Below are 27,464 nucleotides of genomic sequence, written 5' to 3' on the forward strand. Positions count from 1 at the left end.
TTTTTTGCTCATAAGCAGAGAGTGCTTGCTAGCGCTAACGTGGCGAAACTATTGAGGAAAAAACTCGTACAGCTACCAAATAACTAAGTTCCTTCCAACAACAGGAAGTTTTTTTCTGCCGGTCTTGTTCTTGTGGTCACCACCCACAGTTAGACCCACAATAGGCTGGTATAGCATGCACCTCACTGCAGAAGGCCCCCCCCCCTCTCACTTGGTCATGTATTGGTTAAGTCAGTTATTTCAAATTTGAACCATAAAAAGTTTTTGTTTTTGTTTTTTTAATGTTTGAATGACATTAAAGTTTTTCTCTCACCAAGCTGTCGAGCCATCCAAGATATATAAAAAACAAACAAGAGAGATGAAAGAAAAATACTTTTATGGCTGATGCATCATACATTATTAATATCCCGTGAATATGCTAGTTTTAGTTTAAATAAAAGTGAAGCATGGAGGTTTGCAGCGTATTCCCTTTCCTGGGTTTTTATAGTATTCATGTTCCAGCATCACATGTAAACATGGTTTTTAGTTTTTTTACCTTAGCCCCATTTCTTTCCTGACCCAGTTTATTCTGTGAATGTAAATGTGGAGCGTCTTTGGCTGTTGGTATGTGATGCTGTATCGTATCGCAGTGAGCTGTGTCAGGGGAGATGTGCTGTGAGGGTTTTTGGATTCAGAAACTATAGGCAGCAAATGTTCATAGGCACCAGGCTGTAGACCAGAACCAGGCCTCAGGACACCTGCTGCTTAAAGAAATAATCTTTATTAACTATTTCTGTGGTAATTATATATAATACTTTTGTATTACTTCCTGTTGATGGCCACTGAGCCCGGGTGGGTCAAGAATAGGTAACAGATAGATGGATGGACTTGTTCCCCCTTTATCTCACCCACTGTAGTCTTAAAGAAAAAAATGACTCTCTTACATTATCTCCAATAATTCTCTTTACTTTGAATTAAAAACAAGAGCAAACAAACAAAATAGATCCATACAGTTGACATATCAAAGAAATGTGATCATTACCGTCAAACATCGAATTCCAAAACTGACACTAGTTTATAAAACATAAAAACGCCTCAAAATCAGAGTTACATCTGGATCCAGATTTGTCTGCATAAGTTTGTCGATGGTCTTTACATCACTGCAACAGTAACAGAATTACACAGACAGCAGCTACTTCAGTGAGTCCAGATTTGAAAAAAGTCAAAACCAGGATTGCTACCACAATGTGTAACACAATAGGCAAACAATATGGTCAAACCACAGAGTCCTTTACACACCATGGCTGCACTTACAAAAATACAAAGACAGTTGATTCTGAAAACTTTGGCATTTTAGGAAAATTCTCTTTATATATATCCTGGCTTTTATTTTTGATACTTTTGTCCAAAATTCCTAAAACTTTATTGGGATTTTTTGCAAAGTGAATGATCACAACATCACATACAGCAGTAGCCTGACCAATCTGACCAAATAAGTACACAGAGAAAACTTTAATAATTATTATCACAAAATTAAATCAAGTTTTTTTTTAAATAAATTTGGCCTGATAAACTAAATGACTGTTATATTCCACCTAGCAATCAACTCTGTGTATAGAGAGAGATGGATGATATGTGTTGCATGTATAAAACAATGAAATACAACAGAATACAAAATTATTCCTTCACATGAAATTAAAATGGAACAAAAGGAAAAGTGACTTAGTCAGTGGCTCTAGCCTTACTGCAGCTCTGCTTCGTTTCTTGTGCCTAAATCATCAACCAAACCTGCTAAACATAACCTAGTTGGATACACTGTAGGGAGGGACATAATTTTGTAAAATACTACAGAGTCTTTCCAAATTAAAATTACATTAAATCTTGCAGTGTTAAAACAGGTTTTCACTAAACCAAAAGAAAAGAAAATATTGAAATTATTACCCAACCTTTCTTTTTTAAACCATAATTAGCATCTGAGTACCTACAGTTGATTTTGCACTTTGACTTTAGCAAATAAAAAGAAAACATAATTTCACAATGATTGGGATAGAATCCACAAAACAATTTAAATTAAGACCTGGGTTTCAAATAAACTGAATTTAGTCAGGAATTCATTGTTTCTGTATCATTGTAGGATTTATTAGCCACTTAGCTATTCTCTCCCATCGGGCCCACACTCATTGAGTCAGCCCTTAATGTTGATGTTGAATAAAAAACTGACAGTTCCAGAGCTCATACTTCTCTTATTTCATTACTGTTGTTTACAAGCAGCCTCACTGGTCTAATCCTAAATCTTTTATCGGTTCTCTTACACCTGCTGTTGGAAAAACATGTGAGGCACTCAGTAACTAACCCGGCTACATTATCCTCTAGCAGAAAAATCCTTTCCCTCCTTCAAATAGCAGACCTGACAGTCACTCTGTGCCATATGTAGAGCAACAGCTATCACCTCTTTAACCTTTTTTTCTTTCTCTGAGCTCCCTTTAACTTTCTGGTGGATGTGAAGAATTCTACTTCAGCAATGATATTGCCAGTTCTTCAGAATGGAATGACTTAGAGAAGAAAATGTAAACGAACCAACCAACAAACAAAACGTATTAGCTTGTAAAATTACAAGCCAATACCATTTTGTAACTTTCTATTACATTCCACTTACAAAAGCCAAGCTAATATTTGGAGGAACTATTAATATTAAACAGATACAGATACATTCAGCTTTTACTCCCATCTCTGCTTCGGGTTGTCTTTGCTTTCCAGTACTTATGTTTACCCGTTCTCCAGCTTCTCCTGTTATTTGATTGGTCTCAACAATTTGTCTACAAGGAAAAGAGTTGTTGCTTATGAATGCTGATAATATTAAGGTCTCACACAGGTCCCACAATGCTCAGCATGTTTAGGCTAATAACAAATTTATTGTTTCACGGTGGCTTTGTACCACAGAAAAACATCATCCAACACCATATTTCATTTTATTACAACCTAGTGAATTGTACAGCTTCTAAAAAAATTCAATATCCTCTATCTTCATAGAGATATAGCAATCTTTAAAATTAAATTTCAGCCACTGAGTATAATGATGCCGTTTTCCTATGAGAAGGTATTGATGGTTTTCTAACACTTTAAAAATCACTGGCTGTTTAGTCACAATGCAGAGCAGAACCAGAGAAGCTGTCTGATGCAGAAGATCTGCTCCACAAAGGGGTTAAAATAATGCTTTTCATATGAGGCATAGATAGGTGTCCACAAAACACCTGACATGTTAAACTGCAACTGATTCATTACTTGGATCGTGACTTCTCAACTCCAAGGACTTAATTTTTGTTAAACAGCTGTTTTTTCAACATCCTCTCAGTGTATAAAACCACTGAAACAGCAGCGTGTTAAAAAAAGGTGCATTCTTTTTGCTCTCATTATTCATTGAATCTTTGCCATGACGATGCCATCTGTTTCATCTAATCTAATTTAAATTATTGAGTAGGTGTGTGTTTCAACTGCATAACATATGCAACACCATTTGTTTACTTTCCTTTTGTCCTTTCATACACTTGGTTAGTGACTTTTGGTGGGATGTTGGGTGCAGTATTAAAAGACAGTGACTCACTTAAAGGTACCCTGCAAAGATTCATGGTAAAGTAATACATAACCATGTAATATGACACTGATGGCTGTGCTATCAGTGGGAGTTCACATATTCTAGGTTTGTAACCAGTAGGTGAAATGTTTTAGCTCTCACAGTGACTGCTGCTGAGGCTCATTGGGACCTGCTGAAACCTAACTGGGACCTAACTGAAAATTGGGGTTCTGCTAACACTGTGTCATTCTGACCTCTTTGAAACAACCTCATAAACAGAGTGGGTTTGGTAAGAACTGCTGAACATAACTGGTGTTTGTTTTAAACACAACTCCACAGGGCACCTTAAATTGATTCCTTACTCCTTACATAGTGATCCTTGGTCAGAAACTTCTTCTGCTCTAATTCTAATAATGGGTGTATCCTCTTATGTCCATTTTTTAGTTGGATTTAAATGGACTAAAGACCACAGGATTACTTTTGCCTTCAGGCTCATCATTGCCTGATCCATACATGATGGACTCCGGGTAAACCTTACCAGACGGCACTTTGTAAAAGCAACATTAAAGGGATATCCAGGGTGTCAAAATCTGAATCCATGTGCTCCTGACCAAACATCACTATGTGATGAGCTAGGGGTGAGACAAGGTTGGTGTGTGCATTCATAGTGCAGACAGTGATTTTCACAATTTTAGACCAAGCCCATGCAAGTCTCAGGCACTGAGACCACCAAATTCAAGTCTGAAATGCCGCTCCGAATATTTCCTGGCAATAAATCCATGGTACAAGCTCACCTTCATGCACTGATTCAGCTACTTTCCTCCATTCACATCCCTCTCCTCATATTAGCAAAAAAAAAACCTCCAAATAAAACACTGGACAGTATATGAGCATTATTTTTTGGAAATGTCATCATGAAAATGCCAGTGTGCACGGATAGTTTGGCTTGAACATAATATAAACTATGACCTTTACAGTGGATACAACTGCACTTAAATACACTTTTTCCTGCCAATCAAATGTCTTCTACTCTGCTGTACTCATACTGCACCATGTCAGCTTCAGTAATCATCCTCTCATTTGCAAATAAAATCTATTTAACCTCAACAGTCATATACATTTATTCACAAATGTGCACAAAATACAAATATAGATTCATTTATGGATTCTCTCTAATTAGTGAATGTCTGCCTCAGGCATATTCTTCCTGTTGTTGTTTTCAACATAAAATACAGAAGCAGCAGAAGTTTTTTTTCATCCCTTTTTGGCAGCTTCATCTGACCTCTGCAAGTGTCTGGAGTTCTGGTGTATTAGGCTCATCCTGGATCTCCCTCCTCCCACCACTATCATCTGATAAGGTGGCAGGAAATCCAGCCTAATCCCCACTGATCCACCCAAAGGTATGATGGAAGGTAGACACCACATGACCGATGCCAAGGAGCTGGCAAAAAGAAGGGGCAGCTGAGGTCAGAGCAGCTGAGCATCCGTGGAAAATGTAGTTATGTTAACAATGTCTGACTTTTTCACCCTTGTTGTCCAAAGTGTTGTAACAAAATAGAACTGTTATGTTGGGATGTGCCCAACTGTGTTTCACATCATTCACACGGACGGTACCGTCTTTTCATCTCTCTGATTTGGCTCTCAGACTGGAAGATAGCGTTCAAAGATTGTTTGGTGAAAAAAAATAAATTGATATGGTTTTCAAGAGTAATTTTGTCTTTTGTGGCAGTGTACAAAAGATTCTGAAAGAACAGCGAGACTGAAAATGGGGATGATGATCCATGATGCACGTGCTCGTTAACAACATTTTTGAGGAGCAATCACAGACCTCGTTCACCTGATCCAGACTCTGTTGATGAAGCTGTGTGAATCTGAGGAAACTGTTGTGGAAATGTTGAGCATTTAAAGGCTTCTTCTGCTTTTTCAGTGACCTCTGTATTTCTGAACTTCTGACTTTGAGGCACATTGTCTTTGGCACTTAAAATCTCAGACCCTTTCCTACAGAGTACACTGTAACCACAGAGGGGGAAACTGAAATTGCTTGCACTGGATTGCCCTTTAACCAGGATTTTGTATTGGAGTCTCACACACAGCTCTCGTCTTTGTCTCCGTGGCTTTTGTCCTGCCTGGATTTTTCCGTCTCCTGCCCAGGAGAAGAGAACTCCTTCGCCCCGCTGCTACAGTGCGCCACTCCATTGCCTAACTTCCCGATGTCTCCCAAAGGTAGCTGGGTGGAGCTGTAAGCCAGTGGGGGGATGGTGTTCACCAGTATCAGCTGAAGAGGTTTCTTCTCTGGCTGGTACTGGCAGCGAACGTATCGCAGGAACGCGGCGCGGTACGTCTTATTGAACAACGTGTAGACCAGTGGGTTGACTGCAGAGGACAAGTAGCCTACCCAGACGAAAACATTCAGCAGACCTCCCATGACTCCCGGGTCGCAAACGTCAGGTTCACACACCACCACCAGCACGTTGGTGATGAAAAACGGGCACCACATAACCACAAAGAGAAAAAACACCACCCCAAGGACCTTTGAAGCCTTCTGCTCGTTGCTGATCGACTGCATGGTGCGGCGCCCAAAGAGAGAGCCAGATATGCTCCCACGGGCACCACCCAGCCCGCCGGTGCTCCCTCTGCCTGTGGTGTCACGGCTGATCGATCGCCTGAGGAGTTTCTCGGAGGACAAAGACGTTTGTGGAAAGAAGCTCAAGGTGAAGGTAGTGCTCCATTTGGGCCGTGGGACCAGCTGGTCCAAGCAGAGGGTGGCTTCGTTCTGCAGGGCGTTGATGGTCAGGAAATAGGTGACGACCATGATGGTGAGGGGGATGAAGAAGGCCACGAAGGAGCCGACCAGCACGAAATTGTTATCTGTCAGCTGACAGCTGCCATCTTTGAAGACCTTGGAGTGGTCTCTGAGACCAAACACAGGAACCGGCATTGAGATCCCTACAGAGAGAAAGACAACAGCAGAGAGATGAGGAGAACATTAAACAGATAACAACCTCTGTGATTCATGTAGATATTAGTGTTTGTGTCTGTACCAGAGGAGATTAGGGTCGGCCGGTGAGAGGAAACCTGGCTTTGTGCAGCAGTGGAAGGATTTTCACATGAGTTTAAGTTGTGTAGTCATAAATCAAAACTATTATAGGAGCATACTGATTTTCAGGCTTTATCTGTGTAAACAACAACATTTTTTGGCATGCAGAAGCTGAAAAAAGTTCACATCCCACAGCCCACATTTATTAAATCAAAGGTTTATGTAGTCAAATACTTATTTGTTAAGTAAAATATACCTGGTATAGACAATGTATACCACTCAAACGCACTTATTTGACCAGATTCCATTAACTTTAACATTTCACGTTGTAATTATGTAACAAAATTACATGGATTACATTTGAATGTAATCAAATGACTTTAAGTCAGATCTTTGAGCACAAATATTTATTTTGAGTGGAGCTCACCAGTCTGCTCTATTTCACCACACAAGCACAACAATTGGACCGTATCTGTTCCCAACTAAAGGTGTCAAATTTTCCATTAAGTTTGAAGCTAAAACTATTTTTTCAATTTTTCTGTCTGTCACAGTGTGGGAGGAAAGTGCAGGTTTGCCTCCACCTTACTCCCGTGGGCTGAATCTGAGGTTTGACAGTGTTTCCTTCTCTCTCTGTGGCTGACAGTAGCAGTTCACCTTGTATACTTGCCCATTTTATTACCCGATATACATCGGCAGGAAAAGCACCCGCTTTAAAACGTTATTCATGATGGTGAACTTCCTTTATTGTTTTGGGTTATTTGTTCTTTTTAATTGTCTGCAGGGGCTTTGGCAGTCACACGTTATGATAAATGTAATAAGAAAATGTCTAAAAAAAGGTTTTGGATGATACTAGCAGGAACTGGGTAGAAGGAGATAAACTGAGCAATCTCCCTCACGCCATGTTCTCATTACCGGCTCATAACAAATAGAAGGAAAGTGACAGAAAGAGACAGAGATAGAGCGGGGAGAGGAGGAGGGCGAGATGGTTGGAGATGGACGGGCGCAGCGAAGGCAGACTGAAATTGTTGCTGCACATTAGGAGCAGGAGGGTCAAATATGGATAATTCTCATTAAGTTTGGCTGGTTTGACAGAAAACTGGTTTCAGTGCTTCACTGTGAAGCTTTGCAGGCCTCATAAAAGAGATGTTTACTCCCCTCCCAGTCGGCCTTCGTCTTGCTTTATTCTCAAGAGAAAGATGGTGCAGAAATGATCAGCCACTTAATCAGTTTATTGACAACAGTTATGCATGTATAATTTTGAAACCTGAAACAGAAACACCATGACAACAGTGTTTCTGGAACATAGAGGGACATACAGCTGCCTGCTTCAGGGAGCGTGGGTGGGCGGACTGTCATCCTTCAACTTTAAAAGGATCGATGGTATTGTAATTAAAGCTGCAAATGCTGTAGTACAGTTTCAGAAGGTGCTCTGCATCACAAAACACAACAATGACATCAACAAAATCAATAAGATACATCATCTGGGAATTGTACTAAAGCAGTTGTAGTAACTTTGAGCTGTTGCTGGCTCTGTTGGTCCTCTGGAAAACACAAAAGGACTGTAGAAGCTTTTGTGAGAGTCCAAAGAGCTGTACATATTTCATGAGTGTTTATGCTTTATTTGTGCAAAATCTGAAAATGAAAAAAAAAAAGATAATCTAGTTTTACAGCTGCTTCAGATACTATAGTTGTTTTTTTTTGATTGGGAGAAATGTCAACAGCTTTGAAGATCTTTAGTGTGCAGTCTAATAGGCAACTTTAGAGGTTGTGATAACCTGTGTATGATTATGATAATAATACAACGGCACTTTTTGCCACTTTGCAGCCTTTTTGTCTCTTCTGCCTGGATTTTAATATAATGCTTTTGAATGTTTGTTTTGAACTTTTGAACTTGTTACAATGTAAAGTTGAAATTCTTGCAAACTCACTAAAAAACAAAAGCTGACCAGTTATTTGGAAATGTGCTGTGGTTTAGTATTATATAATCAAATAAAGTTATTCATGTCCAGGTATTCACAAATCAATACCCATTATCCATTACCTGCTCCCATAAAAGTTTGGTTAATGAAAGTAAACATCTGTCTTGCTTCCATTATCTCACTTTGACTTTGCTACAAACTTCTTAAAGTAGGTTTAAAAAGAATAAAGAATATCTATATAAAATATGATACTGTTCTCATATAGGAGTTTTGGATGTCTTCAGTCTTATTGTGGTTGGATTTGATCTCTTTGCCATTTAACATCTTTATATAATTTTTATGTAGTTTAGGTTGAGTTTGTCAGAGTCTTTAACTTTTTGTCATTTCTTGCATGTCTTATTGCTTGATTAACTTTCTAATGAGAAACATGAAAGATGGATTTTACCCAGAGCCGCCCTGACACTTTGGGCCCGAGACTCTTATGTGGCAGGCCTGTCCCTCCGTGACAAATGCAAACTCAGACACGCTCACAATGTTTGATTGAGAGCTGAAGAGTGCTTTTAGACCCTGAGGCTCACAGACAAGCATGATATGGCATCTGCTGTGCTGTTATTAAACTCCATGGTGATAACATTCAGGCTAAATGTCGATGTGCTATCAGGCTCCTCATTACAAAATTACATTTTGTAGGTGAGTAGAGGCTGTCTGCTGTGGATATGTGGCTTTGTATGTTTTTTAAAAAGCAGGTGATTAGGCACAGACGTATTTTTCATCATTACTGTGGAGCGGTTAGGCAGCTGACGGACTGAAGGTGTCAGAGAAAAGGAAACACAGGAAAACAGAGCTGGATTCAAAGAGAAAGGAAAAATCATTAGTAACTTTAAATTGCTGTCTGCTTCATATCCAGCCGATCAAACATTATTTGTCGAGGTGACGGTGATACAAGTCCCTGGATTAATTTTGTTCTTCAGATAAGTCCCTCAAGCATCCATCACACAGAATCACAGAAATCAAAAGCTAGTTGTTTTTTTTGTCTGTTTTTTGGCCTCCTTCACTTGTCCCTGATGGCAAACTCAACACTGAGCACATGAAACAAATCGGACAGGAAATAAGTTATCAGAGGTGGAAAAGAAGATGAAAGACGATCAAGTGGGAGAAAACAGAGGGGAGGGAGACACAAAGGAGATGAAGAAGAAGAGAGAGATGATGGAGAATGCTTCATTCTGGAAGTATAAATCAAGAAATTTAGGAGAATCAGTGCAGCCTGAAATCTGATTGGAAAATGCTTCAAACAGCTGGTTTGTGCTTAGAACTCTGAAAGCAAAAAAAAAGATGACTATAAGTGCTTTTTATTGTACTGCATTCATCTGATAAAAGCAGTGATTTCTTTTAGTTCTCTGTACCTGCTTAAACTGCGAGGTGTGGAGGTGGAATGAGCTGTTAGATTAAGGAATAGGGGACTATTTTTCCTGCCAAGAAATAACTTTGCTTAGATGTGCATTAGGATTTATATGGGCCGACATAGCTGATAAAAAGATTTTAAAAGAAATTTGTCACTGGGGATTAGGAAACTGAGCTCTGTAGAAATAGAAAGACACAAAGAAGCTTACAGGAATCTTGCCTGGGGCACTTTCTTACCTGTTGTTATATTGTATAATATCTGTTTGGTGCAAATACACAAAAAAGGAAAATTAGGTTAACAACATCATCAATTTACCAAAGAAGAAGAGGCATTTAGGAACACAGTGAACAGGCTGCAAATACAGAAAGGACAAAATAGCACAAAATAATAGTGTTTTTTCATTGCTTGAATTATTCCCATTAATAACTGCTTACATAATATGAATATCATTATATGAATTAACAGATGCAGCCGCTTAAAATGGCTCATCCCTGACAGGACAATGCTGGATGCCTGATGCAGTTCTGACCAGTCTCAGAAATAAACTCCACATCTGGTTTGGGATCTATGAGGACGCTTGTGTGCAAGAATATTATTTTTCTGTATTTAATTTACTTTTAAATTGTATCTATTTATTAGAGTAGATTGGAATGGCTGGTGATTTGCAGAGTAAATGTTTGAATGGTCAAACTGACTGTAAAGTTTTATCCATTTGATTTAAATTTTCAAAACTTAATTTTAAGGGTTTTTTTTTTAAATATTTTAATGGGTGCATCAAAGCATCAAATCAAAACAGTGGCCTCAATGCTTTATGTTATTAGGGAGAGACCTAACAATAATACAGAGAAAACCATCTGTAGCTAACAATCCAAGTCAAAGGTTTTTTGAAGAAAGCGGCATCTCTTGGTTACACTCTGCAATTGAGTGAAAGGGGCGTGTTTATAGTGGAAAGCAGATACGCCCCAAGGAAAGAAGGAGGGACTTCCTGTTGGCTGACTGCTGCCTGACCTCTGGTTAAACCCGGCAACTTTGAGTGGCTGTATCTATTGTTGATGAGACGCCAAAAGGACCACTGATAAAACTACAGGAATACTACAATCAGAACTGAAAGAGCTGAAGAAATGTAGCAGATTTATAACCATTTAATAACTTGTATTCATTTTGTCTCTATTATTTGATACCAGATGTTCCACAAACTTGTGTTGTAGGATAATATATTTTGAATTATGATAGCATATTTATCTTCACTCAATGCTTGGGTAAGCAAAACTCTAACTTCAGTCAACATGCAGCTTTTTTTGAAACACCTGCTTCTTCATCTAAATAGGGAATCATAAGATAAGATAAGACTTTATTGATCCTACGATGGGGAAATTTTTGCGTTGAAAAATGAAATAAGTGCAGTGCATACAATCCTGCAGATGCAGGTCAGGAGCTGCAGTCTATGTTCATATCAAACATAAGAATGTAGAGAATGTGAACTCAGTGAACTCGGTGAATTTTCTACTGTTTTTGTGTGTTTACAAAAGAGTCCATACAGCTGCAGTTCTACAGATGGAAAAACTTTTGTTTAGATTTGTTTTCTGTCTGGAGCTGAAAGAAAGGCTACTGTAGCACAGATTCAGCCTCGAGGCAAATGGACTACTAAGGAAGATATTGGGTTTCTCTTGTCAGAGCATAGAACAGTAATTTGAGGCTGGTCAGCTAAAACACAGCAAAACAGTTAAAGATTGGAAGAAATGTAATCAGGTAAATGTAATCATGTAATTCCACTGTGGCTGCAAATGGGAGGCTCACAGTTTGGAAACAATTTCATTAATTCATGAACCTAACCTAACATTTAAACTACTTCTGTTGGTTTATACACCTGTTTAGCACTTATTACCTACCATGGTTTGATACTATTGTTACCGAATGATGGGGGGTGATGGTAATACAGTGATTGAGAAGTGTAAAATTGTGGTTTTTCAGTTATTTGTCTTTGTTTTACCTGTCTAACATTTGAAATGTATGTTTAAGGTGCCCTCTTTCATTTTCTTTGTGCCACTGGGTATAAAGAGTTGGAAAAAGTGAAAAGTCAGTTAGAGTGAATAACATTGTGCTTCAAGGTGATAGCCATTTGTGCACTCCTCAAAAAAAATAATTAAAGGAACACTTTGAAAACATATCAGATCCCAATGGCAAAACACTATCATGCTGAATATTTATACTGATGTGGGCTGGTTAATGTGTTAGGAATGAAAGAATGGCACATCCTTTGATGGAAATGAAAATGATCAACCTACAGACAGCTGAATTCAAACACACTCCGAAAATGAAAGTGAAAAAATGATGCAACAGGCTAGTCCATTCAGCTGAAATGTCATTGCAGCAACTCAAAATGGTACTCAGTTGTTTGTATGACTAACACTCGTATGCATGCCTGGCAATGCTGAGGCATGCTCCTAATGGGATGAAGGACATTTACCTGGAGGATCTACTCCCAGATCTGGACAAAGGCATCACTGAGCACATGGACAGTCTGAGGTGTAACCTGGCAGCGTTGGCAGTCACTGATATCAGTTCTTTCATCCTCTGCCTACATACTGTCTCCACATGAGGATGGGCATTGTCATGGACAAGGAGGAACCCAGGACCCACTGCACCAGTGTAGGCTTGACAGTGGATTTCATCCCGATAACTACTGGCAGTCAGGGTGCCGTTGCATAGCCTGTAGAGGTCTGTGTGTCCCTCCATGGACTGACCCACCACCAAACCGGTCATGCTCATCCATGTTACAGACAGCATAACGTTCTCCACAGCTTCTCTGTACTCTTTTATGTCTGTCACATTGTCTTAGGATGAATCTGCTCTTATCTGTACTAAAATATAGGTTTAAGACCTTCCAATTCTGGTACTCTGTGGTGAATACCAACTGAGTTACAAGGTGCAGGGCAGTGCCACCCTCATGAAATCTTTTTCTGATAGTGAGACATTCACAGCAGTGGCTTGCTCCTCAATGCTCGTGAGACTGTGCTGAGAGACATGACAAACCTGGTAACTGCAGATACTGGAGGACTACCAATGCAACCAATGAATGACAACCCCCTCTGCTGCTTAACTGACCAGATGTTTAATTGACTCTATGCTATACTCTGATAAAAATGCTCCTTTAATTTTTTAGCAGTACTTTTTGTATAAAGATAAACACAAAACTGGTCAAGGCTTTTGCATGCACACACAGAAGCTTTCAATAAAGAACATTTTTGCTCTGCCTAGCAGGGCCTCAGTGCCTTTCTTTTCTTTTCTGTTTTCCTCATCTACAGTATATAAGACATGACACACATAGAGGTTTGGCCAACCTTTTTACTGCTGGTTTGTTTGGTCTGTGACTCTTGATTTTGTTTGCCATAGAGGTTTGCAGATGTGTCATCCATTTGAGCTGTTTGTGTCTGTTTTTGGCTAAATTGCTGCTATGAGATGATTCAAATGGAGAAAATCCAGCGCTCTGCCCTATCCGAGCCACTGAGGATATAGTGATGAGTATGAAATCAGTGATTCATCTAGAATCACTGGTGATAGTCAAGCCCATGAGTAGTATCAGTAGTCATTACCACATTATTACAAGAGTACTCATGGGCCAGACCTCACCCATCTTTATACTTGGCCTTAATTTTGGTCTGAAATACACAGTTAAAATACATTTTGATCACACTGTCCACAATAGAGTCAAAAGCACTTTGATGTGTAGTTCTACTGTAGGCATCTCATGAACGTACACTCACGCACACATTCAAATCAAAAGCACGTGACATTTTTTTCGTTTGTTATTTTGCAGAGTCCATAAGGACTTCTTAAGAAACTTTCTTCAGTTTGAGAAATTTCAGGAAAGTTGTGATCTTGAAGTTAACCCAGAACCAACCAGTTCAATAAATGCTGTTTCCGGGCCAAAGAAGAAAATCAGGTTCTCAATCATAGAAAAGAGGAGCAGAGGAAATAGATTGTAAACCTATACGAATATATATTATCTTGAGACTGAAAAATAATACAACCACAACCACATGAGGTTTTTTTTCTTCCTACCAGCCTTCAGCTCTGTGTTGTAGCCAGCAGACTGTGTTAGTTAGATGAGGGTTTGTTCATATCACAGCAGCAGCTCTAGATGGATTAGAGTCTTATTTCCTGCTGTAAATATGTTGACATTCAGTACTGGAACACACCAGGATGACAAGTGGCTACAAAATTGGCAAACATGTTGTGGTGACAAAGACTCTGGTCTTTGTGAAAAATTGACTAATTAAAGCCAACAGCAAAGAGCTGGCAGCATCCAAGTCATGTTATTCTTCTGTTAAATCCATTTTAATTCTGACCTTTGAATGGGCCTGTTTTCTATCTTCATGCACGGTACTGTGCCATTCATGTCTCCAGACATGAATGTTTATTTTGGATCTTTCTGCAGCACCCTGGATCATAATCTCTTTTTAATGAAATTAATTTTACTATTGGTACAGCGAGCTGCAATATGACGAAGACAGCAGTAAACTGCACTTAAAGGAAAAGTTGAAGGGTATGATGGAAGCATACTTAGGCTTTTCCCTTTCAAACTGAGAATGAGATAAACGTCAGTTATTTGAGCTTAGTGTAAGTCTAAGTTCTTGGGTAATGTTTTCCTGAATGTTACAAAAACAAAACATCCAGTCGAAAATTTGAAAATTCTATTGTTTTCTTTTTAACAGATGAAAGGTTTTCAGCTTCTCCACAGTTCAGGGATTGCTTTGTCCCAGTTCTTTTGCAACAGGTTTTGAAATTTGATGAAATTCAACATGAGTAAAGGTCACTGCGTAAACAAACAAGATGCATATGTCCTATTTTGGTAAAATTATGCAAAATGTAGGCTCAGTTTTTTGTTCTTAGATAAAAAGAGAAGGACCTGGTGTGGTCTTCTGCTGTTGTGCATTGAGAGATGCTCTTCTGCATACAACAAGTGGTTATTTGAATTACTTTTGCCTTCCTGTCAGCCCAAATTCTCCTCTGAGCTCTGGTTACAATAGCGCATTTGTGCCAAGACAACTGCCTCTCACTGGATACTTTCTTTATTAGGCCAGTCTGTGTAAACCCCATGGATGAATGTACGGGAAAATTTCAGTAGCTCAACAGTTTCTGAAATAATTTATGACATTCTTAAGTAACTCTGAATTCCACAATCAGAGTCACCTAAATCCCCTCTATTCCCCTATTCTGATGCTCTGCCTGATCTTAACCATCTATATGCAAATAGTTTCTGCCAAGTTGCTAAGCACTTGGACACTAGCAACTGTTTATAAGTGATGTAAATGTTATGCATTTAACTGAATGTTGTGTTTACTTGAAATGCAGTCCCTTCCGCTTACTCTGAAGCTTTCTGCCTCGTGATCATTTATTCACATAATATCAGGTAAGCGCCTCAGCAGGAAGTAAAGCAGCAAAAACAAAAGAGGACTTCAGTGCTGAGTGACGCAGATGTCTTCTCTCGGACTTCACTGAGCGGAAAAGTGAAAACAAGCCTCTCAGGAAATGGTCTGTAATAAATGTGGTTTGTGTCAAAATATGTTTCCACTCCAGTGAATCAATATTTGTGGTGTTCATGCTTAACAGGCAATGCTAGAAATTCATGAGTCTTTAAAGATGTTTGTCCCACACAAGCAGATGGAGTCTCACTTTTACGAATGTCTCACACATCAACTGCTGTTACAAGGAGATACATCTGGCCCGTTTCCAACATCCCTGTCTCATTTCTCATTTCTTTTTTTGTCATCTAACACTTTCTTCTAAACATTTCTCCTCTTTGATATAATCTCCACTTTCATTATTATAGCCATGTTACAGATTGTGACACCTAAATTGTTTGTTATTGCACAAACGATGTGCTGATTGTTATGCAGTAGCTCATCTGCATAAGGTAACCTGCTTATACATCATATCAATACTCTTTCTATCCAGTTTTCAGGTGCATTTTGAGTTCAAACCCTGATGCTGAGATTCTGAAAGTATTTTCATTTCAAAATCTAATAATCTTTCAGGCTTGGTTAAATACAGTGTTTTGACAAAGTACAGGAAATCAGACTGAGTAAATATATTATGATGCACGTGAACCATGTAAGTGACACATAAAGGGAAGCTTCCCCTTCTCCCTGGCAAGCTTAGCAGCTGACCCACATAGCCCATATTGCTTGGGTAGCCATTCACAGACAGAAAATGCTGTAAGTTAGACAAACATAAATTAGAACAGTAGGCACTTCTTTCTAAAAGGTTCTGATTCCACTTCAAGATACTCTCTGGTATAAATAGATAACTATGCACTCATAAAATAGAGCTTGAATAATTTTACCTTATATAAGGAATTTCCCAAGCAAAATATATGCAGTGCTGTACAAATGTTTTAAACCACCTCTGATTTAGGCCATGACTGAGTGTCCCACTGTATGTTTTTCTAACCAGGTGATGCTTTTATTGGATTGGCAGCGCGTTTGGGATTATTGTCATGGTGAAAAATGAAGCCAACTCCAATCAGACACTTTGCAGACAGTATTGCATGGTGGATCTGGCAGTACTTCTCTGCACTTGTAATTCTATCAATTTTAACAAGATGTCCAACACCACTGGCTGAAAGTCAGTCCAAAATCATGACAGAGCCTCGAGGTGTTTTACAGATGGCTGTAGATGCTCAGTGTTGTACCTCTCTCCTCCTCTGTCCTCTGTACATAATACTGATGCATTTATTATTAAGGTCTTTTACATCAAGCAGGAAAGATTATGTGGTCATTCAGTTTTAACATTTACTCTTCAAAAAAACTGTTCATGCCTAATTCAATGTCTGCTCTCAGGATTAAGTCAGCACAGCGACCTCAGCACATGCAGGGGTCAACGTCAAAATAACCTATCTAAAAAATCTAAAAACTGTAAAAATTCAGGTCCTCATTTTTACAACAATGGCAAAATTTATCTACAATGTTTTCAGAGAACACTTGAAGGATGTTTACAATTTTTAGTTTATCATTTGCCGCATTCTAAAATTCTTTTCTGGGTGCTTTTGAGGCCTGTGTGTGTGTGTGTGTGTGTGTGTGTGTGGTTTGTAACGCATCTGTAATGAAATACACGAACATTTCAGACTGGTTATGTAACTCTAGAGATGTTCTCACTATCTCACACACTAGCACATCATCAGCATGCATTCATGCATGTCAGTGTGAGCATCTACACCCTCCTATCCTCCTCTGTGCAGGAATGTGTAAGTCCTGATGCTAGGTCCAGTCGGAGCAGACTATAACCTGAGCTCACCGCAGGAGCCTGAGCAGGTGTGAGTTAACAACAACCACGACACTCCGACAAGGAAGCCACGGGGCTCCGCTCTCCTCCTTTCCCAGACAAACTCAATCCCTAGGAGGCGGGGTGGTGTGCCACTGAGGCGTGTTCGGGCTGCTCCAATGTGCCTGAAGGCAGCACTGGCTGCCTGCCCAGCTGACATCACATTATTCAACTCATCCTGATGTTGACTCTTTGGAGCCTCCGCTTAGTTGCGTCACAGTGTTGATAGGTTTTAGCCCTGAGGTTTTTGCATGCATAGTGTACTACACATAAAAGTTCTAAGCACTTACAGGAGGCTTTCAAAAATATTGCAGGGAACAATTTCTATTTATCAAATAATACTTAAATGCTGTGATCTCTTTCCTCACACTGTTACATATGTTGGATTGCTGGCTGCACTTGTGTAATTAAACCGATTTGTTTAAACAATTTATAGAAATATTTTTAGTGCATTTCACATTTTGTCTTGCATACTGCCTGCTAGTCACGTGTCCTTGGCTTTTAGAACAAACTTAATGCAAAGGGCGTTCCTGTTCCTGTTTTTCTGTATAGCAATGGCATTTCCAGCATTTTGTGGCAACATTTTTCCGCTGTAGCAGGCGTCATTCTAAACAAACTATACATTATTAGCGTAGCCATAATCTTTAGTCACATGTTGATTGTTTCCCTGCATCTCGACATTTTCACATACTGACTGATTCATCAACAGCAGCTTCATTTTAGTTAAACTGAAAAGTTCGTTGAATATCAGGGAGTTGAGTTCTTAACTCAGTGTCAGTGCAGTTTAAAATGTTAATTAGAAAAATCATGTTGAAGAAAGAGTCAGTGTTATGTCAATGCAATGTAGTAATGTTTTGAAAGAAAGACGAGAAAGACGAGAGTAAGGAAGGAAGAAAATAAAACGAAAATGTCAGGGAGACTTGGGTCGGTCTCTTAAAAGGAACCAAGAACATCAAAACTGAGCGCTATTAAAGAACATACTGCTGGTTTTATCCATTATATGCAGCAGTGCACTTTACCAGCACTTCACCACTCAGCAATTTAAAAAAATACCTTCAGCTTTTAGACTGATATCGAACCTTCCAGTCAGCCAAAGGCTTATTTTTTTCCCCTTTGCTTTACAGTTTACAGTGTGGAAGAATAATGAAGACCAAAATAAGAAAAAAAGAAATAACACCAACACATCTGGAAAGTTTTTAACAACTTTGAAAGTTTAAAGTGCAAAGACCATCAAACACTGTGATGAAACTCTCACATGAGGATGGCCCCAAGAAAGAGCAAGAGTTCCCTCTGCTGCAGGGGATTAATGCTTCCCAGAGTCCCAGGAGCAGATTATATTAACTATTTAGAGACCTTAACCTGTTAACATCCACCTTCTATGGACTTTCCATCTTAATGGTTTACCCAAAGTGAATTTATACTAGAATACCGAAGAAATGTAAGGGAATTCTTTTGAACCGGAACGTGTTCTAGCTCCTGTAATGATTCTTGATTACTATGTGCTGAAAATGCAGCTTTGGCATAATTCCTCTTAGAGTGTTGTAGGTAACCTGATGGGTGTCCATTAATACTCTCAATTGCTTTGCCACCATGGAGTGAAGGAGAGAGCACTCCAACCACAGGGCAAACAGAGAGACGCAGAGCCACAAACTCTCCCATCCACACCTATGCTGTGTTTAGAGTGACTATTTAACCTTTCAGGCTTGCTTTTGGACTGTTGAGTTAAGCTTTGAATATATTATATTTGATTGTACTCTGGTGCTAGCAACATAATGAGTAGTTATTCCTGTTATACTTTGAAGTCTGCTGCCAGGAGCGCATGGTATATTGTAAATGGTAAATGGCCTGTATTTATATAGCGCTTTACTAGTCCCTAAGGACCCCAAAGCGCTTCACACATCCAGTCATCCACCCATTCACACACACATTCACACACTGGTGATGGCAAGCTACGTTGTAGCCACAGCCACCCTGAGGCGCACTGACAGAGGCGAGGCTGCCGGACACTGGCGCTACCGGGTCCTCTAACCACCACCAGTAGGGTGAAGTGTCGTGCCCAAGGACACAACAACCGAGACTGTCCAAGCCAGGGCTCGAACCGGCAACCTTCCGATTACAAGGCGAACTCCCAACTCTTGAGCCACGATCACCTGCAGTCTTGTTTTGAGTCTGTGCAGTCACAAAAAACAGGGAGGCACTCAAACATTGGCGTGGACTCTTCCGTTCATGGTCTGATGATGAACTTTATGTTAGTTGGACCGAAGCAGACCCTAGCATGTGGACAAACGAGTAAACTATGATTAAGGCTTTAGCCAGTGCACCCGGGGGGCATCAACGCGGGAACAGGAGAAAACTCCACACAGAAAGACCCCGGGTGACCAGTAAATTTAGCCCATGCAACAGTGCTAACCACCATCATGCCCACTGGTGGATAATAAGAGGTCACAAGGCTGAAGCCCAGTAAGAGGAGAACTGCTTTAGCCAGGAAATACAACTAATGAAAATAACCAGTGGCCTGAAGAGATGTGATGTGATAGTTTAAATGAGGATGTTTGGAAAGACAAGTTTGTTCTCCAGCTACAACTAATCACGGGCAGAAATGTTCCTGCATGCGTGAAATAACCGAGAGTAATGAAGAAAAGTTCTCAGCCGAACATTTACCAGTCTGAGGCTGCATCACCAAAACAAACTTTAATGTCTGTGAGTCATGTAGCCCCTCAAGTCTGGAGGACAGAAAACATGTCTCCTGTCAGAAACGAAGCACAAGAGATGCTTTGGGGAAACAGTGTGGAACTGAAACTGAGCAGGACGGGTGAAATGATCAAAATCAGAAAAAAGCCCCTGGACACAGATGTGAAAAAGCCCCCCCACTCTCCCCTCATAGACACGAGACACTGAGATGTGTTGGGAATTTCTTTGTGGCTGATTTGTCACTCATTCTTTCATTTTGATTATATCTCTCTGGTCATTTTGCACATATGTGTGTATTATCCTTTTAGCTTTCAGTTTAACCTCTTTCTCGTTATTAGTGGCTCTTTCTGTGAACCCCTTTCTGATTTTTCAGGGTGATTTTAAAGTCATTATGTGTTTCTGTTGATTTTACATCTCAGTTTTTTGGTTACATTCATTTTTAGTTGTTTGTGTGTCTGTGGTCTTTTTTGCATCTTGTGTTCACACTTTATCTGTTTTGTAATTATATCTGTCCATTTTAAGTAGATTTAGTCCTTTATTTAGGTTTTTTCTGCTGTAATGTTTTACTTAAATTGTCTCTTTATGGTATTTTTCTGCTTGCATGTTCATACAGTGATGTCGCACACACACTCACACAACAAAGAATGTGAATATGTGGACAAAGTCTTCATTAGTGGACAATCAGGTGTACCTCCTGAGCCACATTTGTACACTGCTTCTTTGTTTTACGTTTTTTTTTAAAAATAGCACTATTTCTTTTTAGCAATTAGCTTTTTTTTCTTCTTCTTTGGTTGGTTTTGTGTTTTTGCATTTTTTGGCATTTGTTATTACTGAGTTACATTGCGCTACTAAATTACGCTGACAATGTGTAGGCTTAAGAAAGATGAACAATATACACAAAATAACTACTGGGGAGATGCGACACAGGAAGAAGAGTGAGCCATCCACTAACTGACCGGTCAACATCTACTTAGCTTTTACTTTTCAAACCGAGCTACTGAGCTTCAGTTAGCTGATTTTAATTCACATTCACAAAACTGGTGGTGCAGCTACAATTTCTGAGGAGTGGAGATATGAACATTTATTTTATTTTTATTGCAATAAAACACACACATCTGCTCACTGAATCAGTTGACAGTAATGGCTGATTGTAAGCAGAGTCATGTGTGGTATCAGATTGGAAAGGGCATCAGTGGTATTGCACATCACTACCATTAAATGTATAACAGCACAATTATAGCAGTCAAACTTATCTCCGCCTGAAACTGGATCTCATGGCAATTACTTACCTGCGTCAGTTTATTTGGAGTATACAGTAAATGATGAGTGAATCCTAGCTATCGTGCCGTGGATCTGGGCTAGGATGGAAGGCTAAATTATTAGTCAGCTACTGTGGCATGAATCAGTCATTAGCAGCCACGGTGCAGAAGGACAGAGTTAATGAAGTGGAGCCAACAGGAAGCAAACACGGAACTCAGGGTCATTCGGGAGTTCGGCGGCATTAGGGGAGGCTGACCGCTCTACATAAATCAGTGTCTTTGCTTTTGGTCAATAAAGTTTGGAGACAATATAATGACTTGACAAAATGTTATTTGGTTTAATGGACAAAGCATTTGGAGGGAAGTTGTCTCTTGTTTCAGTTTTTCCAATAAATAAATGTTTTTTATGGTTGTTTTTGCTTTTTTAATTCTTCTTTAATTCTTTTCTCCACCCCACCTCCTTCATCAAATGTGAAGACTGCTATTGAATTCATTCTTTCACAATCATTTCTTTGAACTGTTTAATTTGACTCATTATGATGGTCCTGTCATAGCAACAGACTTTGTCAATTTATTATAATTTCAGTGCTGAATTGTGTATTTCTAAACAACACACTGTAACAATATTAAATTGTTGTAATCCACCTTTTCCCTCCTTACAGCTCTTATTGCCTCCTCAGCCATCAAACGAAGGACGTTCCCTCCTTTGAACTCCTTTCTCATTTTTTCTTTATCTGTAAATGTTGTGAGCCCTTTAAGACCTTTAGATCTGCTATTATACAGACAACTGTGGCTAGTTCCTTACACCAAAATAAATCACTTATTGAATTTGATTGCAACTACTTGACCAACAATGAATCAAACTGCAAGGAAGGTTCTTTTATAGATGAGCATAAAGATGCACAGATTCCCTTTAGATCTCTTCACTGGCTTGGAAACAGATATCTGGACACCTAAGACTTATTTGAAAATGTACAAATATCAAATTAAATGTATTTAAATAAAAGACAGCAAAAGGAAACCTCAAGAAAAAGTTACAAAAAGGAAGTTTGTCAGATTTTAAATCGCACCCAACAGTAGCTTTTATGATCACAGTTCTAGTTTTGTTTTATCCTTTAGCTAGCAGGAGTGCTTTTATCGCCTGGGCCTGTAAGCATCAGCACCCTTCAGTTCATCCACACTGCAGCATCAGAAAACTGACGTCTTTCATCATAGAATCCCATAGGATGCTTTTAGGATGCTTTGGTTTGCTTGCACTTTTCTTTTAAGGTCTCGCCACTGATTTTTTTTTGGTGTTTAGGTTTAGATCATCACAGAATCATCGGCTTGTGGCTGTTGAGTTAGTGTTTAAGTGACCATTTACTTTGTATATCTTCACCTTTTTTCCCCTGAAGGTCCAGAGTCCAAATTTGTGGACTCTCTAAGTTGCATGTTTTACCATCCAGAGCAGCATCTTTGAAATCATTTGTAAGACCCGATTCATTAATATTAAGGCTGTTAGGAGTTAAGGAGTTAACTATTAAGGAGTTAACTACAGGAAATGCCTTTATCTAGAACATCAAATGTCTTTTAGACACCATCCAAGTTAAAGTGTTCAAGGATACTGAAGCACTAATTAACACACCTACATTAGATCTGACCTTTATTAAATGGCTATGCACCAGTCTTTCTAAGCTTGTGATTGAAGTTGATTAGAAACCCCTCTACTGATCCAGGTGATTTAACAAATTGCAGACCTGTGGCCAAACTAGTGTTCATAATCCTTCAAACTATGTAACTATGTTTTTATTTGAAAGATTCACAGAAACAGCACTGGGGAAAGTCGTGAGATAGTAGATTCTTCTTCATGCTTGTCCTGCTAGATGTCAGTGCTGCATTTGTCCCCTCTGGTCCCAACATGTTATTAGAGAGGCTGGATAATGCTGTTGGCATTAAAGCAATGATTAAAACATATTACACAGAATGCAGTTTTTTCACTGACTCTTCCTGACACCTGGAGCTGGAATTCCACAGAGTTACAGCATGTGCTAAAAACAACACTTTTTACACTGTAAATAAGGCGGGACCTTAATAACACATCTGTATCTACAATATTTTGATTTCAAGTTCTTGTTGTGATGAAAAGTTTTTTCTTTATATACAGACTGTGGTATAGATGCAGCAGACTAGACCCTGAGATCACTGAAATAAATTAGAAGAAGATAAAAATGGTCTTTTTGTTATTCTTTACATCATGCTTTTTGTATAAAAAGCGGGATAATAACCAAAAACATTAATGCATTCGTAGTGCGGTTTCCTCCAGTGCGCTTTACCTCTACCATTAGAAAGTCTAATGTCTTTCACGCTGATGCTTGTATTGTGCTTATTTGAGGCTGAGATGCTTCATTAAAGCTCATCGAGATCTTTCCTCTTACCTTTATTGTTTAACTGTGTGTTGAAGATTGGACTGATGTGTTTATATAGAGCTGAAGATTTTCAGGTATGTCAGATTTATTTGTGAATGTTGTGTTTACTGACAGTAGTATTTTGTTGAACAAAGATCAGATCAGTGATTTTTGCTGCATCTGTCACAGCTACAAGGTCAGAAATTGGTCAGAGCTAACCTGACAGTTTCTCCAGTTGATGAAATATTAACTTTGTCTAAATCATCCCCCTATTTAAAGAACACAATGAGTAATTTCCATTTTCATAACTAACATAAAAGCACAAGAGGGTAACAAAGGTCGGACATTATCTTCTTTTTAGCTAAGCATCATGCTGATTTTTAATCTTGATTTTTAGACTTAATCATTATTTCATTAATAATCAGAACTTTTTTCAGGGAAAACGTTTTTCACTGGTTTGTCTCGGTGTTGCAATTCTAACCCTCCCTAAAGGTCCAAACTCAGTCACAGATTAATTTGGCTCAAGGCAACATAATGAATTTATTATAATTGAGTTTATTTAGTAAACAAGTTCAATAAGATGCAAAAGGTTTCTGTAAGTAACTCTGTGGAAACGTCACTAACTCTTTGGGATCTTCTGGTTCTTCTTCTGATCACCCCAAAGTATTTGCAATCAGTAGGAAATAAAAGGAAAAAAAAATCTTCCCAATAGACACGTTTTTTTCCAAAGACATTTTGTTTTGCCTTTCTCCTGTATATAAGGTTAGGGTTAGGGTTACCAACTGTGTTTGTCTCCACATCTCCAATGATTTACCACACGGCTTGCGTTTGGCAGCAAGCGCCCAAGGAGTCAGCTGGTTGGCAGTTTCAGCTCTCCGTTGCTCTTTTTGCAGCTAAAACTGATGGTTTTTCAAGACCCAAAAGTCCACTGTCATTGGACTTTCTTGTTGTCCTTGTGTGCACTTGTGGATATATCATGGTTGAGGCTGCATACCAGAAGCAGTTGCCTTTGAGGATGGGCCTTACGCATAGATTTTGCCACCATGGTTGTGTTGGTTTGTGTATGTATTTACGTGTAGAGGGCTTATAGACAGGGGTTTAAAACCAATGCCAATCTGCTCTGAAGAAGTCCTCCAAAATCCAAACTGACTGTTGCCCAATGTGGATGAGCACAAACAGCGGTCTAATGCCCGTTGGTTAAATCATTGGCTGGAACAGGGAAGTGAGAGACATCGTTCTGTGGGAATTGGAGAAGCCCAAAAAAAGCAACCAAAGATAAAAGAAAAAACACAGACAGTGACTGCAGTAACTATCTTCAACCCTCATTTTATTATAGCTCTTTCTGTGCTATAACTTTGTTCTTCTCTAGTGCTATATAATACTCCAAATGTTGGTATTATTCCGATACCAAGTAAATAAAGAGCCAGTATTGCTGACACAAATAGTGATAGTTTTAACCTGTAAAGACAGCTTATGTAGGGGACAGCAGTGCGAAAATAATTAGCCAACAGAACAAAACACACCTTTCAGCTTTCTCATATGTTTTTGAAACTGGGAACATGAATGTGCCTGTCTCTAAAGCACTTTGGGTTCATTTCTGTTGGTTAAATTTGCTGTGGGCTATTATTAAAAGAGAGGTGACAGTCAACACAGAAAAGTTCAGACATTTGTCATAGCTAATGTTTGAGGTATGACAGCATAAATCCGAATACTAGCGCTGGTATCGATACTAGCAATATCTGGATCGATCCACCCACCTGTAAGCTTCTCTGCAGGCAGCTGATGGATCTACAACAGCACAAGCAAGAGAAGCCTCCATCTGACAACAGATGTCAGCTGCAGGTAGATGGGCAAGTCTTAGCTGCCAATTGTCTCCACATAGTCCCCACATACTGAACCATTGCCTGCACCAGACCAAGCGCCATCCATCACGTTAAACTCTTTTTAATCATTTTTAAAGTTATCTTTTATATTTAATACTTTAGAATTTATTCCCTGTAAAATTAGACATTTTTAAAGGGCATCAATTGCAGTATGTTTATAGAGTTAATGAACAATCACATTAAATAACTCGGTTTTTCACGTAAGTGACTGGACACAATTTGGGTTAAATTTGTTTTTGTTAATCTTGATTTGGGGTCTTGTGAGTATTGTGTTTCTGGTTGTTGTTATCTCTCTGCAGCTTTATCGTTGTACTAATTTTGTTTCTTGTTTAGTCAGTTTTTTCTCCTTTGATTGTTGTGCATCATTTTATAGTAAGTTTGCCTCTTTTTACGGTAATTGGGTTCTGTCTGCAGTCATTTTATGCTGTAGATGTTATTTTGTGGCTATGTTGACTCTTGTGTGTAATTTCTCTCTTTTTTTCACATGCAAATTGACTACATTATGTAGGTGAATCTGAGTTGTTGTTTTTTTGTGCTGCTATTGGTCTGACACTATGCCAACACATCAGTATTTAGGTATTTCATAGATCACAGACCCCAAACACACAACACCACACGTTTGGAAAGTCAGGCAGGAAACCAAAAGAGCCAAATGAGGAGGCACTTACAGCAAGTAAAAGGTAAGCTGAGATCTTTGATTTCATCTTTATGTTTCTTGTTTTTCTGATTAAATAATTAAAGCTAATATGCACGCCCATCCCACCACTATGGCTGCAGGTCTTTGACTACTGTCCCATCATTACATTTCCTGCTCATCTATGTCCATTGAACTGAACAGCTGGAGGCCAGCCAGACTAGCAGAAACCAATTATCAAGACTTGATTGTTCCCTGTCCTTTATAAAAAATTATATGAAGCTATAAACATCTTGTGGAAAATTGCATCTTATGAGGAGCTGGCTGCAACATTTTTGATGAATAGGTTTGTACTCTTTTTATTCCTCTTCACATTATTGTGCATTCACTATATTCTCTCTTAAGTAACTTCAGTTTAGCTGTTTATGAACTCAGAGAACTTGAATTTGTGCTGTTTTATCTAAGTAAATCATAGCAAAAAAAATCCTGGTCTTTACTAGAGGTCTGATATTTACAAAGAGCATACGTTAAATAAAATACAGCACTGATGTACTGCCTTAACCTTTGTGTCAAATCAATCACCAAAATGTCCTCTAAGGCTAGTTTACATAATGAGTTCAACAGTAAATTATTGAAAAATTAGCAAATATTTGCGTGAATATTTAATTTTTTATGTAAATCTGGTGAAGACAGTGTTGTTAATATATAGTATAGTCATATGATAAAGAAATCACATATTTTGTAGACTTCCTAGACTGATGGGCAGCAACAGTTGCTTTTCTAAGATTAGTGATGTCTTTCCTCTTTGACATGTTTTTAACAGCGAAAACCATATTTTTATAGAGGTGCTCACATTTGCTGATAATTAGTTAATCCAGTAATTTGATGGCTGCTACTTACCCTCTTATTTCCTGTGGAAGTAGTAAGGATGGAATTCGTTTTTCAAACATTGCTTCTGCATTTTGACTTCATTTTTGTTAAATAAAAAAATACATTCTTGCTTTACTGTTCATTTTTATGTAAGTAGTTTTAAGACCTGCTAAATATAAGGTCATTTCCATGATGCTCTGGCACATAACACCTTAGAATTAAGAGAGGCAACATTTTACATGTACATGGCTACATTTTTACAGAGTTGCTTTTTTTTTTTTATTTCAGCAGAATAAACAATAAAATGAAAAGAATCCTGAACTTAAATAATAAATGTAAAATATGTAGACCAAGGCTTCTGAGAGTGATTTAGGTTTGCTGTACTTCCACTGTTTTAAAACCTCAGTGTACTGACTCATTCCCATTACTGTTTCGACAGTGTGGCTGGGAAACTTTGGGGAAAATGTCTCTTAGCCTCAAGAAGCACATTATCCTCATTTCACCTTTTCTGT

General features: G+C 38.8%; 1 protein-coding gene across 1 annotated transcript in view; it reads right to left on the minus strand.

The window, feature by feature from the left end:
- Positions 1 to 922: 922 nt before the first annotated feature.
- htr2aa (5-hydroxytryptamine (serotonin) receptor 2A, genome duplicate a) overlaps positions 923 to 27,464 on the minus strand; it is an 84,881-nt gene continuing 58,339 nt past the window's right edge. Inside the window, exon 3 of the mRNA XM_003449546.5 lies at positions 923 to 6,496. Within this exon, the coding sequence (XP_003449594.1) occupies positions 5,634 to 6,496 (863 nt within the window). The 3' untranslated portion in view covers positions 923 to 5,633. The remainder of the gene's footprint in view (positions 6,497 to 27,464) is intronic.

Source organism: Oreochromis niloticus, linkage group LG16 (assembly GCF_001858045.2).
Source record: "Oreochromis niloticus isolate F11D_XX linkage group LG16, O_niloticus_UMD_NMBU, whole genome shotgun sequence".
Classification (NCBI taxonomy): Eukaryota; Metazoa; Chordata; class Actinopteri; order Cichliformes; family Cichlidae; genus Oreochromis; species Oreochromis niloticus.